Source organism: Ovis canadensis, chromosome 2 (assembly GCF_042477335.2).
Source record: "Ovis canadensis isolate MfBH-ARS-UI-01 breed Bighorn chromosome 2, ARS-UI_OviCan_v2, whole genome shotgun sequence".
Taxonomy (NCBI): Eukaryota; Metazoa; Chordata; class Mammalia; order Artiodactyla; family Bovidae; genus Ovis; species Ovis canadensis.
Genome location: NC_091246.1, coordinates 74,301,144 through 74,316,459, shown reverse-complemented (window position 1 = coordinate 74,316,459; position 15,316 = coordinate 74,301,144). Strand labels below are relative to the sequence as shown.

Sequence of the window (15,316 nt, the reverse complement as noted above, 5' to 3'; positions counted from 1 at the left end):
ATCCTGATGTTGGAATTAACAATGACTTTAAAATAATTAAGACAAACATGATAAACAATCTATATAAAAAGATAAACCCTTGTTTAATTGAAAGTAAACAAACTTTAAATTAAAGGCTGATATCAGATGTTAAAGTACTGAATATTTCCATAGTTTAGTAAACAGGTCTTGTTCCAAGTCACCCAAGTGTTTTCCCTCACCACTGACTCCTGTTCTCACAAAGAACTAAAGGATTGATTCCGGGCATCTGGGGGATGTCAAGATTCTGTACAAATAATCAATATCTTTGGGAAGATCCCCTGGAGAAGGGACTGTCTACCCACTCTAGTATTTGGCCCTGGAGAATTTCAAGGACTATATAGTCCATGGGGTAGCAAACAGTTGGACACGACTGAGTGACTTTTACTTTCACTTTTCTTTCATTTATGTCTTTGTATGTCGCACTGATTTTTATTGAAAATCACCCTGGGTGTAAATAAACACAGAATACATATAAATATACTCTAAGTTATGCCTTTAGAGAGAGGCTCTCCAATCATTAACTTCTATGGGCTTTACCAACAGCTATGTGATATCCCAGGGGTGTCTGTTATTGCTGTTGTTATTCAACTAAGGATCTTAGAAGCAGAATAATAGGATTTTGGAAGGAGAATAATAGGATTTTGGAATCTGATTAGTCAAATATTCTTAATGGAAATATATAATTAACAATTCTCAAATATGTAAATATGTTTCTTACCTAATTAATATTAAATACTGGGAATACCAGACCACCTGACCTGCCTCTTGAGAAACCTATATGCAGGTCAGGAAGCAACAGTTAGAACTGGACATGGAACAACAGACTGGTTCCAAATAGGAAAAGGAGTACGCCAAGGCTGTATATTGTCACCCTGCTTATTTAACTTATATGCAGAGTACATCATGAGAAACGCTGGACTGGAAGAAACACAAGCTGGAATCAAGATTGCCAGGAGAAACATCAATACCCTCAGATATGATACCACCCTTCTGGCAGAAAGTGAAGAGGAACTAAAAAACCTCTTGATGAAAGTGAAAGTGCAGAGTGAAAAAGTTGGCTTAAAGCTCAACATTCAGAAAATGAAGATCATGGCATCCAGTCCCATCACTTCATGGGAAATAGATGGGGAAACAGTGGAAACTGTATCAGACTTTATTTTTCTGGGCTCCAAAATCACTGCAGATGGTGACTGCAGCCATGAAATAAAAGACATTTACTCCTTGGAAGAAAAGCTATGACCAACCTAGATAGCATATTCAAAAGCAGAGACATTACTTTGCCAACTAAGGTCCGTCTAGTCAAGGCTATGGTTTTTCCTGTGGTCATGTATGGATATGAGAGTTGGACTGTGAAGAAGGCTGAGCACCGAAGAATTGATGCTTTTGAACCGTGGTGTTGGAGAAGACTCTTGAGAGTCCCTTGGACTGCAAGGAGATCCAACCAGTCCATTCTGAAGGAGATCAGCCCTGGGATTTCTTTGGACGGAATGATGCTAAAGCTGAAACTCCAGTACTTTGGCCACCTCATGCAAAGAGTTGACTCATTGGAAAAGACTCTGATGCTGGGAGGGACTGGGGGCAGGAGGAGAAGGGGACGACAGAGGATGAGATGGCTGGATGGCATCACGGACTCGATGGACATGAGTCTGAGTGAACTCCGGGAGTTGGTGATGGTCAGGGAGGCCTGGTGTGCTGCGATTCATGGGGTCACAGTCGATTCATGGACACGACTGAGCGACTGAACTGAACTATATATACTACATGGGGCTTTCTATGTGCCTGGGAAAAAGGAAGATAGAGAATAAACTGTAAAATTTATTTGCATTTATTATTAGTTAGAAATACAGTAAGATTTTAATTATAAATTATATTAGTACTTTTTTTCCTTTTTAAATTAAAAAAAAAAAATTTTGTACTGGGATATAGCCAGCTAACAATGTTGTGACAGTTTTAGATGAACAGAAAAGAGTCTCAGCCATACATACACATGTACCCATTTTCCCACCAGCCCCCCTCCCATCCAGGCTGCCACATAATACTGAGCAGAGTTCCATGTGCTATACAGTAGGTCCTTGCTGGTTATCCATTTTAAGCATCGCAATGTAGTACTTTTTACTTTCTAAACATACTCTATCCTTAATCAATAACAAGAAAAAGATGTTTAACATTTAATCCTATTCCTTCTTCAATAAAAAAATTAAAGATGGCAGTACTCTTGCCATCTTATGCCTAAAAGCAGCAGTCTATCCCTATCTTTATTTGACTTATTTTCAGCAGTTTTCAGAGAGAAAACAGAAGGCTAAAAGCCCAATTTTCATACCTCCTCACTCAATTGTAAATTATATAGGAATTCTCCAATTAAATTTCCAGGAGGTCCATGTTACAGGTGCTAATAATAACACTCTTCTGAAATGCAATCATTTTACTGAAGTTTTGAGAGAAACCTTAGAGATTTCCAATCACCTAAATAAGTAGGTTAAAAATGAGCACAAGTTACACTTGTACAAGATAGCAGGAATTTTTTTTAAAGGTTTTTTTTTTTCTGTCCTATTTCCATGAACTGTATATTTTTTCCTCCCACCAGGTGGAGGCAGAAAGCCATGCTTGTACAGTCCCACATAGCTTGGTTCCTAGACATTCAAAATTCCTCACAAAAGTTACATTCTTAAACAGAATCTCTATGCTGAAATAAAATCCGAGATGAAGAGTAACCTTAACGCAATGTTTTGTAGCCCTCATCACATTTGACAGTGAATAAAAACACCAAAAAGGCATTCTTTTTCTCTGAGAAGAATCAGAGTGAAAAAGGATAGATTAAACAAGGCAAGACAATAGTCAGCCACTTGCACACAATACTATTTTAATATGTTCCACTATCTGTACTGTATTCTAATAAGAGAAACAATAAAAGAAGCCGTTCATTACAACTGTGAATCGGAAGGATTTAAAAAACATAGGCACTGCCCTCATATACAATAGCTTAATACATTCACATATTGCATCCATATAGATAAACACTTCTTGCGAAACCTGGCCCCTGGCCACTCAGTTCTCACGCCCAGTTTCTTACGTATTCTTCCAGAACAACACCTATTCTACTACCACCAGCGCTCTTTAAAAACAGAGACAGTAATGCCAGCGTTATTACATACAGCCTACTTTTCTTCCTTTAATCCAACAACATACTTGGGAGTTTTTTCAAGGAAGAGTGCCCTCAATGTTTGTACAAAAGCAGAACTATCTTTTAAAGTAATATATACTATGTTATACCATTTGAAATGAAGAAAATGGAGTAGCCCTCATAGTCAACAAAAGTCAGAAATGCAGTTCTTGGGTGCAATCTCAAAAATGACAGAATGATCTCTGTTTGTTTCCAAGGCAAACCATTTAATATTACAGTAATCCAAGTCTATACCCCAACCAGTAATGCTGAAGAAGGTGAAGCTGAATGGTTCTATCAAGACCTACAAGACCTCTAGAACTAACACCCTAAAACACGTTCTTTTCATTATAGAGGACTGGAGTGCAAAAGTAGGAAGGAAATCAAGAGCCACCTGAAATAACAGGCAAATTTGGCCTTGGAGTACAGAATGAAGCAGGGTAAAGGCTAACAGAGTTTTGCCAAGAGAACGCACTGGTCACAGCAAACACTCTCTTCAACAACACAAGATGCCCAAAACTGAAATCAGACTGACTATATTCTTTGCAGTCAAAGATGGAGAAGCTCTACACAGTCAGCAAAAACAAGACCGGGAGCTGACTGTGGCTCAGATTATGAACTCCTTATTTCCAATTCAGACTTAAATTGAAGAAAGTAGGCAACACCACTAGACCATTCAGATATGACCTAAATCAAATCCCTTACGATTATCAGTGGAAGTGACAAACAGATTCAAGGGATTAGATCTCAGAGACAGAGTGCCTGAAGAACTATGGACAAAGGTCTGTGACAGTGTATCAAAACCACCCCCAAGGGAAAGAAATGCAAAAAGGCAAAATGGTTGTCTGAGGAGGCTGTACAAACAGCCGAAAAAAGAACAGAAGTGAAAGGCAAAGGACAAAAGAAAAGATCTGAATTCAAATTCCACCCATTTGAATGCAGAGTTCCAAAGAATAGCAAGGAGAGGTGAGAAAGCCTTCCTTAGTGATCAATGCAAAGAAACAGAGGAAAACAACAGAATGGGAAAGACTAGAGATCTCTTCAAGAAAATTAGAGATATCAAGGCAACATTTCATGCAACGATGAGTTCAATAAAGGACAGAAATGGTATGGAACTAACAGTAGCAGAAAATATTAAGAAGAGGTGGCTAGACTACATAGAAGAACTATACAAAGAAGATCTTCATGAGCCAGATAATCACGATGGTGTGGTCACTCACCTAGAGCCAGACATCCTGGAATGCGAAGTCAAGTGGGCCATAGAAAGCATCACTACAAACAAAGCTAGTGGAGGTGATGGAATTCCAGTTGAGCTATTTCAAATCCTGAAAGATGATGCTGTGAAAGTGCTGCACTCAATATGCCAGCACATTTGGAAAACTCAGCAATGGCCACAGGACTGGAAAAGGTGAGTTTTCATTCCAATCCCAAAGAAAGGCAATGCCAAAGAATGCTCAAACTACTGCACAAGTGCACTGATCTCACACACTAGCAAAGTAATGCTTAAAATTCTCTAAGCCAGGCTTCAACAGTAGGTGAACGGTGAACTTCCAGATGTTCAAGCTGGATTCAGAAAAGGCAGAGGAACCAGAGATCAAATTGCCAACATCCGTTGGATCATTGAGAAAGCAAGAGAGTTCCAGAAAAACATCTATTTCTGCTTTATCGACTATGCTAAAGCCTTTGCCTGTGTGGATCACAGCAAATTGTGGAAAATTCTTAAAGAGATGGGAATACCAGACCACCTTATCTGCCCCCTGAGAAATCTGTATGCAGGTCAAGAAGCAACAGTTAGAACTGGACATGGAACAACAGACTGGTTCTAAATCGGGAAAGGAGTACAAGGCTGTATATTGTCACCCTGCTTATTTAACTTATATGCAGGGTACATCATGTGAAATGCCAGGCTGGATGAAGCACAAGCTGGAATCAAGATTGCTGGAGAAGTATCAATAACCTCAGATACACAGATGATACCACCCTTATGGCAGAAAGCAAAGAAGAACTAATGAGCCTGTTGATGAAACTGAAAGAGGAGAGTGAAAAAGTTGGCTTAAAACTCAACATTCAGAAAACTAAGATCATGGCATCCAATCCCATCACTTCATGGCAAATAGATGGGGAAACAATGGAAACAGTGACAGACTTAATTTGGCGGGGCGGGGGGGGGGGGGCCCTCCAAATTCATTGCAAATGGTAACTATAGTGATGAAATTAAAAGATGCTTGCTCCCTGAAGAAAAGCTATGACAAACTTAGTCACCATATTAACAAGAAGGGATTACTTTGCCAACAAAGGTCTGTCTAATCAAGGCTATGGTTTTTCCAGTAGTCATGTATGGATGTGAGAGTTGTACTATAAGGAAAGCTGAGTGCTGAAGAAGTGATGCTTTTGAACTGTGGTGTTGGAGAAGACTCTTGAGAGTCCCTTGGATTGCAAGGAGATCAAACCAGTCAATCCTAAATGAAATCAGTCCTGAATACTCATTGGAAGGACTGATGCTGAAGCTGAAGCTCCAATACCTTGGCTATCTGATGCGAAGAACCAGAAAAGACCCTGGTTCAACCCTTTTCTAATCATGGTCCTTGGAAAAGACCCTGATGCTGGGAAACACTGAAGGCAGGAGGAGAAGGGGACGACAGAGGATGAGATGGTTGGATGGCATCACTGACTCGATGGATGTGAGTTTGAGCAAGCTCCAGGAGTGGATGGGACAGGGAAGCCTGGTGTGCTGCACTACATGGGATCACAAAGAGTCAGACATGACTCAGCGACTGAACTGAACTATATCATTTGAACAATTCTAGATCTTATTAAAAAAAAATTAAAATTTCTAAATAAAATTATAATTGATATACCCAAATTGTGGGCTTTATTACTGTAATTTAAATATAATAATGTACCATCTTGTAAGGTTTTACATTTTTTATGAGACTAATCAAGTATTTCTAGGACTAAAAAGAATTGACAAGAAGTAAAATCAACTTTCTTATTGCTCATGCGATTAACAAACCACACACTGTGTACTGTCATCACAAAATGCTAAGTTTAACCAAAGTACTGTACCTCATGATGGGTGCTTGCAAATCCAGTATTTTCCTCATCTCTAAATTTAATGCTGGAGCACACTGTTCTTCCTTAAAATGGGGTGTCCCTTTCATTTGCGGGCTTCCTCTAAAAAAAAGAATACACAGGATTAAAGAGAAAGATATTCAATTCAATCATATGTACAAATCAAGTGTTCATCCTTTAGGTTCTCAAGTAAAAAACATATTTAAATTCCATTTTAGCAGACAATATCAATTAGAAATTAATGTGTTTGACCAATGTAACCTGTGTTCGTAGGGGTCGGGGGGTGAGGGGGTTGGTAGTAGAGGGAGAAAAGCAAAGAATCTAAAATACAAACACACACACACACGACAGTCAGGATAAAAGTGAATTCTCAAAGGAACCAAGAGATATCTTATTTTAAATGACTGATGGCCTTTTTCTGAGTTGGACAACTATGGAACTTATATACCATTCTATCATATAGTGCATATCCGAAGTGATCCAAATCGTCACCTCATCTTATCTTAGTCCACACCTCACTCTTGCTTTCTATTCTTTAGGTGTGTATCAGACAAGAAGGTCAGATTCAGGGATACAATTAGGAGATGTTTTAAGTAAGTGGTAATAAATGGCAAAATGGCTAAATTTGAAAACTCCTTGGCACTAAATGGCTGCACTAGAGCAGCTAGGTCAATGCCAACATAATTGAGCTGTCACACACAACCCCTCAAAAGGACTATAAAGATGTTTCAGAATCTTTATAACCATATGGCATTTGGACCATTCTTTCTCAATGCTTGTGCTAGGATTTAATAGCTATCTGTCTATTCTCTTACTATCAGCTATGATTAACTCAAGGCAACAATTAGTCTGCCTTCATCATCTTTCCATCTTGCTAGCTATAATCCTATAAATCAATTTGTCAATATTACTAAAATTATGTGCAAAGAGTCTAACACTTAAACAGCTTTTAAGAGTCCTAGCTTTGAGAAAATTATTTGGATGCTAAGAAAATTATTCAGATACTTTTCTTTTTTTTTTTAAATTCAGACACTTTTTAATTTTTAGGTTATTTCTCATATCGAAGCCTGGTGGGGCTTTATTATCATCCAGCTACTGCCATGTGCTGGAATATCTGATTCTTTCTACATGTCTGAATGGCTAAACTAGCTAATGTTTAACCAAACATGTTCATGTTCAATTAGTATGTTTGACTGATATGATAGCCCTTAGAAGGCCACTATGAGTTATTATCAATAATTTATAGGACTCACATCTGACTAATTACACAAAACACTGTGATGAATTTCCTGAGACATTCTCCACGTACATATAGTTTTGAAGTTATTTTTCAAAGTAATACATACATATATTGATAAAAAGTCAAACAATGCTAGAAGGCTTACAACCAAGAAAACTACAGAAGTAGTCTTTTTTCAGTGACGAAGCAGCCAGCTTGAATTCTTTGAGCTGTTATCTTTTTTTTATTTACTTGCATATTTTTAAACCATGTGTTTACACTGCTTTAGCATCATTAATTTTAGACATTATTAACTTTCTATTCTCATTTACCATTTTCCCCCCATCCTCCCAACATAATTATACCAAATGTTTTCATGATGATGATTATATAACTATGTTTCACTTCTGGGTCAAGTAGTGTTCAGTAATTACATTTCTCTCCTTATATAACTTGCTAATTTTCTTGAAGTTAACTTTACCACATGCCTCCATTTGCTTGATTTCCTTTAAACTTATACCTAATTGTCTCAAACTCCTTAACAGCTCTGACAAAACAACTCTCAATATAACCTTCTATTTGGTCAAACCTGTTTCAGAACTTATCATTTCCATTCCCCCCGCCCCTGCCTCTGGAGTCACCCTTCTTTACGCCCAATGGCCTACTGCCTAAGTCTAGTGCATAGCTATCAAATATGATATTTACTTTGTCATCATCCTTATGATTTCTTTGCTTCTTTCCTATGTTGAATCCTTTATTTTATAGATCCCGTATCTTCCTCGGTTCACATATTCTTGGGGCTTCCTGGAAAGGTGCATGAGAAGTAAACTTAGAACTCTCAAGTCTGAAATGTCTCTATTTTATGACATGTGAATGAATGCTTGTCCTTCCAAAAAAGACTATGATAAAGTTGTCTGAAAAGGCATTTCTCCTGCTATTGTTCTACATCCCAGGAGGGTCCCACAAATGTTTCTTCCAATGCTTTTACTGAATTTTAAATTTCTGCTATCATGCTTTTCAATTCCAGGAACTTTCTCACCGATTTCCCCTTTTTTCTTATAGAATCAACTTTTTTAAATTAGGCAATACCTGTTTAAGGTTGTTTATTATTATCTCCCCAAAGTGCTTTTTTCCCCCTGCACTATTTCCTTTCCATCATTTGCATTTTTAAAAGAGATTTATTTATTTATTTGGCTACACTGGGTCTTCACTGCAATGCACAGGCTTTCTCTAGCTGTGGCACAAAGGCTCTAGAGGGTGCAGGCTCAGCAGCTGCAGTGAGCTGGCTCTCTAGTCGCAGCACACGGGCTTAGTTGCCTCATGGTACGTGGGATCTTCTCCAGCCAGGGATCGAATCTGCATTCCCCGCACTGGAAAGCAGATTCTCAACCTCTGGACCACCAGGGAAGTCTCATCTATTTCCTGTGAGTTTCCTTTTTTCTGTTGTGTGTGTCTGTTTTAAGTTGGAAACTTTCTTAAGATGGCTAACAATCCTTGGCTAACAATATTTCTTCATGTTTAACAGGTTAGTAAGAAGAAACAAATTATAAGCTCTGTGTGTTTAAGCTGGGTTGTCAACTGGTGGGCCTCAGTATACTGGCCAGAAGTCTTCCAATATGATGGCCTGTTGGGTCATTCATCTGGAGTGATTTAATTTCTCCAGGAAGAATCCCTCAATCCTGTCTGGGATATTTAAGTATGGAAGCCAGATGTCTGGAGCAGAGCAAGGGAAGAAAGCTTGACATCTTATCATTCAGCACAACAACTTTCACTTAATCACCATTTTTAGTTTAACATCTCATCCTTACCCTATTCTGTGTCTGGAATCCCTCTGGTTTAACAGACAGTGTATTTCCTGTCTCCTGTGAGGTAAGAACATAGAAATTCCATTCCTTGTTCAGATTTTTCAAACAATCCCCATTTATGGCCCCCTATATTCTGTGATATTAGTACCTGAGCCATTCTAGAGTTCTGATCAAACAAGCTGTTGTTCATCAATATCACATATGCAATCATAGGCTCTCAGGTTTGATATTCTTGAGTCATTTATTCCTACTCATCCAAATTTTTGGTTATTGGTTAGTTATTTCCAGCTGTCATTAAAGGTGGAAAACAGAATTTCAACTTTTCGTTCTAATTGCCGATTTTCAAGAAAAAAGCAGAGGTCTTCCCTGGTGGTACAATGGATGAGAATCCGCCTGCCAATGCAGGGTAGACAGGTTTGATCCCTGGTCTGAGAGGATTCTACATACTGAGGAGCAACTGAGCAGGAGCACCACAACTACTGAGTTCATGTGCTACAACTATTGAAGCCTGGGCGCCTAGAGCCTGTGCACCACAACAAAAAGGAGCCACTGCTTGCCACAACTAGAGAAAGCCAGCACACAGCAACGAAGATCCAGCGCAACCAACAAAGGAAAAGTGGAAACCTCATTACCCAACTTTAAACTGGAAACTATTTTCCTTTATATAAATACTATCATTTAGTAAAGCTAAAGTATTAAGCATTTTATAGCAAATTTAAGTAAATTCTGACTTCTCAGTAACTTCCAGTGCAAAATTAAGAAACATATTTCACAGTGTAGTTTGCATTGCTTCCTCCAGAAGTACTAAAAGGCAGGCAACTGTTAAAATCACAATAACAAAAAAATTAACTTTCTGATCAAAAATACTATTACTTATAATTCAATAATAATTTGAGAACTGCATCAGATTTTTGAAAGGGGAGGCTTCCCTGGTGGCTCAGATGGTAAAGAATCTGCCTGCAATGTGGGAGACCTGGGTTCGATCCCTGGGTTGGGATAATCCCCTGGAGAAGGGAATGACTACCCACTCCAGTATTCTTGCCTGGTGAATTACATGGACAGAGGAGTCTGGCGGGCTACAGTCCATGGGGTCGTAAAGAATTAGACATGACTGAGCAACTTTCACTCATCCACGGAAGATGAGGCGGGAAGGGTAAGTTAAAGTCTAACTATGAAGAGCACTGAATGCCAGAAGGAAAAAAAGCAGTAAATTGAGCATTCACTAAATATGAGTACACAGTAAGTTCTGCAGACATTTTCTCAATTGACTGACCACCAACCTTTGAATCAGGCATTATTATCTCTCTTTTTCCAGAAAAGAAACTGAAGCTTCAGTTTATTAAGAATTCTATTTATGGTCACACAACTAGTAAGTGAAGGAGTTGACATGTGAGCCAGTGGCTTCAATTCCAGGTGCTAAGAAACTGAAAACTAGTAGAATTGAAGAGGTTAATAATAACCTTTGTGTACACAAAGAAATATTACAATGAATGCCAAAGAAGGGATTAGGGATAGGGTGGGGAGAACAGTCTGGAGATTACTCAGGAGACTATTAGCAAGAGTACACTAAGGCACCTACTGGCAGTGGCAGCAGAATGTCTCTTCAGACAACTTTATCATAATCTTTTTTGAAAGGAGATAATAAAAGCATGTTGAGAATTATAACTCTTACTCAGTCACAGAGGCTTCTTAGAGACAGACACAATCACACTGTATGCACACCTGATTGTCCTTTAAGCTACTGAAAAATAATGTATTTTTAATTCTTGGGCACATAAAATTGTGCTTTCCTGACCATTTAAAATGAGGTACGGCCATGTGACTTGTTTTGGCCTATAAAACGAAAGGGTAAGTAATTTGTGTTACTTCTGGGCAGAGGATTTAAGAGCCAACACTTAGCACATTATGCTCTGCTTTAATCCTCTATCTCAGGGACTCAGCTGTCATAAGCTTAGCTTATGACATATAGTACAGCTGTCCCTTGGTGTCTGGGGAGGACTGATTTCAGGACCCACCATGCATATAAAAATCTACTGACACTGAAGTCCCACCGTTAGTCCTCTTTATCTGTGGTTCTGCATTCACAGATTCCACTAACCATGTGTCATGTTGTACTATATGTTTATTGAAAACAACCACTCGTAAGTGAACCTGCACAGTTCAAACCCATGTTGTTCAAGGGTCCTCTATATACTATGTCAAATAACTATAAGAGTTATTAGACTGTGGTCCAGTAAAACCCAGCAATAGCTTGTGATTATCATTGATAGGTGATTTTATTCAGTATGCAGTCTGAGGAGCAGAAAGAAAGAAGAATGAAGAAAAATGAATGTAGCTTAAGAGACTATGGGACGCCACCATGCATACCATCACACATATAATGGGAGCACCAAAGGCACGGCAAGAGAAAGGAAGCAGGAAGAATAACTGAGGAAATAATGTTTAAAAATGTTCCAAATATAATGAAGACATGAAATCTACTATCCAATGAACATAGCAAACTCCCAAGAAGGATAAATTTAAAAAGATTCACACCAAGATACATAATCTGTAAACTAATGAAAGACAGAATCTTGAAAGCAACAAGGAAAGTGACTTGTCATATACAAGGGATCCTCAGGACTTCCCTAGTGGTCCAGTGGTAAAGAATCCCCCTAGTGGTCCAGTGGTAAAGAATCCATTGTGCAGTGCAGGGGATGTGAGCTCAATTCCTGATTGGGGAACTAAGATCCCACAAGCTGCAGAGCAACTAAGCCTGCATGCTCATTCATGAACACCTTATTGCCAAATTCAGACTTACATTGAAGAAAGTAGGGAAAACCACTAGGCCATTCAGGTATAACCTAAACCAAATTCCTTATGATTGATTATACAGTAGAAGTGGCAAATAGATTCAAGGGATTAGATCTGACAGATGGAGTGCCTGAAGAACTATGAATGGAGGTTCGTAGCACTGTAAAGGAGGCAGTGATCAAGACCATCCCTAAGAAAAAGAAATGCAGCAAGGCAAATGGTTGTCTGAGGAGGGCTTACAAATAGCTGAGAAAAGAGGAGAAATGAAAAGCAAATGAGAAAAAAAGGACATACCCATCTGAATGCAGAATTCCAAAGAATAACAAAGAGAGACAAAAAAGTCTTAAATGAACAATGCATAGAAACAGGAAAACAACAGAATAGGAAAGACTAGGATCTCTTCAAGAAAATCAGAGATACCAAGAGAACATTTCATGCAAAGATGGGCACAATAAAAAATAGAAATGGAATGGACCTAACAGAAATAGAAGATATTAAGAACAGGCGGCAAGAATACACAGAAGAACTATACAAAAAAAGGTCCTAATGATCCAGATAACCATGATGGTGTGATCACTCACCTACAGCCAGACATCCTGGAGTGTCGTCAAGTGGACCTTTGGAAGCATTACTACAAACAAAGCTACTGGGAGTGATGGAATTCCAGCTGAGCTATCTCAATCCTAAAAGATGCTGCTGCTGAAGTGCTGCACTCAATATGCCAACAAATTTGGAAAACTCAGCAGTGGCCATAAGGACTGGAAAAGGTCAGTTTTCATCCCAATTCCAAAGAAGGGCAATGCCAAAGAAAGTTCAAACTACTGTACAATTGCGCTCATTTCACATGCTAGCAAGGTAATGCGCAAAATCCTTCAAGCTAGGCTTCAACAGTATGTGAACCAAGAACCTCCAAATGTTCAAGCTGGATTCAGAAAAGGCAGAGGAACCAGAGATCAAATTGCCAATATCCGATGGGTCATAGAAAAAGCAAGGGAATTCCAGAAAAACATCTACTTCTGCTTCACTGACTACACTAAAGCCTTTGACTGTGTAGATCACAACAAACTATGGAACATTCTCAAAGAGATGGAAATACCAGACCACCTTGCCTGTCTCCTGAGAAACCTGTATGCAGGTCAAGAAGCAACAGTCAGAACCAGAGATTCAAAATGGGAAAGGAGTATGTCAAAGCTACATACTGTCACCCTGCTTATTTAATTTCTATGCCGAGTACATCATGCAAAATGCCTGCTTGGATGAAGCTCAAGCTGGAATCAAGATTACTGGAAGAAATATCAGTAACTTCAGATATGCAGATGACACCACCCTAATGGCAGAAACCGAAGAGGAACTCAAGAGTCTCTTAATCAAAGTGAAAGAGGAGAGTGAAAAAACCGGCTTAAAACTCAACATTCAAAAAATGAAGATCATGGCATCTGGTCCCATCACTTCATGGCAACTAGATGGGGGAAAAAATGGAAATAGTGACAGACTTTATTGTCTTGGGCTGCAGAATCACTGACTCCAGCCATGAAATTAAAAGATGCTTACTCCTTGGGAGAAAAGTCATGACCAAGCTAGACAGCATATTAAAAGGCAGAGATATCACTTTGCCTACAAAGGTCCGTATAGTCAAAGCTATGGTTTTTCCAGTAGTCATGTACGGATGTGAGAGCTGGACCGTAAAGAAAGCTGAGCTGAGCATCAAAGGAAGAACTGCTGCTTTCAAACTGTGGCACTAGAGAAGATTCTCGAGAGTCCCCTGGACTTTAAGGAGACCAAACCAGGGTTAGGGTTTAGGGTTAGGGTTTTCCTTCCCAATCCTAAAGGAAATCAATCCTGATTATTCACTGGAAGAACTGATACTGAAGCTCCAATATTTTGCCCATCTCATGTGAAGAGCCACTTCACTGGAAAAGACCCAAATGATAGGAAAGATAGAGGGCAAAAGGAGAAGGGGGCAGCAGAGGATGAGATGGTTAGATGGTATCAGACTCAATGGACTTGAGATTGAACATACTCAGGGAGACAGCGAAGGACAGGGAAGCCTGGCATGCCGCCATCCATGGGGTAGCAAAGAGCTGGACGCAACTGAGAAACGAACAACAACAATGAATGAAAAGATAATTCTATATCTACATTATGGACTCACAATGCATAATGATGTAATGTGTGACAGTAAGAGGAAATAAGAGGGATGAAGTTGTACAGGAACATAGCTTTAGTATTGAAATCAAACTATTAATTCAATTTAGGTTGTTTAAATGTAAGATGCTAAGTAATTCCCAAGGTAACCACTGAGAAAAACTAAAAATATACAGAGAAAAGGAAATGAAAAAGGAATCAAAATTAAACACAAAAGAACTGAGGATCAAAAAGGATATGACACATGAAAAACAAACAGCAAAATAGCAGAATTCCTTTCTTACCATCAATTACTTTATATGCAAACAGATTGAACTCTCCAATTAAAAGGCACACTGACTGAACAGATTAAAGAAATATATGATCCCACCTCTAAGTTTTCTATAAGAAACTCATTTTAGAGCAAAAGAAATAAGTGAATATGAAAGGATGAAAAAATATTTCATGCAAATAGTAACTAAGACAGAGCTAGGTGGTTGTAGTAATATCTGACAAAATACTTTAAACAAAAAATTGTTACAAGAGATAAAGGACACCGCATAATGATGAAAGAGTCAATCCAGCAAGAAGACGTAACTATTATAAACAGATAAACTTTTAATAACAAGAGTCCAAAAACTTATGAAGCAAATACTGAAGCAAACGAAGGGAGAAATAGTTCAAAAGTAACTACTGGACATTTCAATACTCCACTTTCAATAATGTACAGTACAATTAGACAAAAGATTAGTAAGGAAATAGAGAATCTGAACATTATAAATCACTCAGACCTAAGACACATACCAAACTACCAGGTAATAGCAGAATACACATTCTTTCACAAATATACATGAAACATTCTCTAGGATAGAACACATTAGGTCACCAAAATGCCTCAATACATTTAAAAAGACTGAAATCATGCAAAGTATCTGATCACCATGGAATGAAACCACATAGCAATAACACAAGGGAAATTAGAAAATATACAAAAATGTAGAAATTAAACAAGTCTCAGAGACCACCAACAGGTTAAAGAAAAGACCAAAAGGAAAATTAGAAAGTCCTTTGAGACTAATGAAAATGAAAACACAGTGTCATAGAGGGCAGTAAATGCAGTCA

General features: G+C 38.5%; 1 protein-coding gene across 3 annotated transcripts in view; it reads right to left on the bottom strand.

The window, feature by feature from the left end:
* RIC1 (RIC1 homolog, RAB6A GEF complex partner 1) overlaps window positions 1-15,316 on the bottom strand; it is a 140,487-nt gene that overhangs the window by 47,632 nt on the left and 77,539 nt on the right. For all 3 annotated transcript variants that reach the window (XM_069576478.1, XM_069576479.1, XM_069576480.1), the window contains exon 4: window positions 6,248-6,355. In XM_069576478.1, coding sequence (XP_069432579.1) covers window positions 6,248-6,355 — 108 coding nt within the window. The remainder of the gene's footprint in view (window positions 1-6,247; window positions 6,356-15,316) is intronic.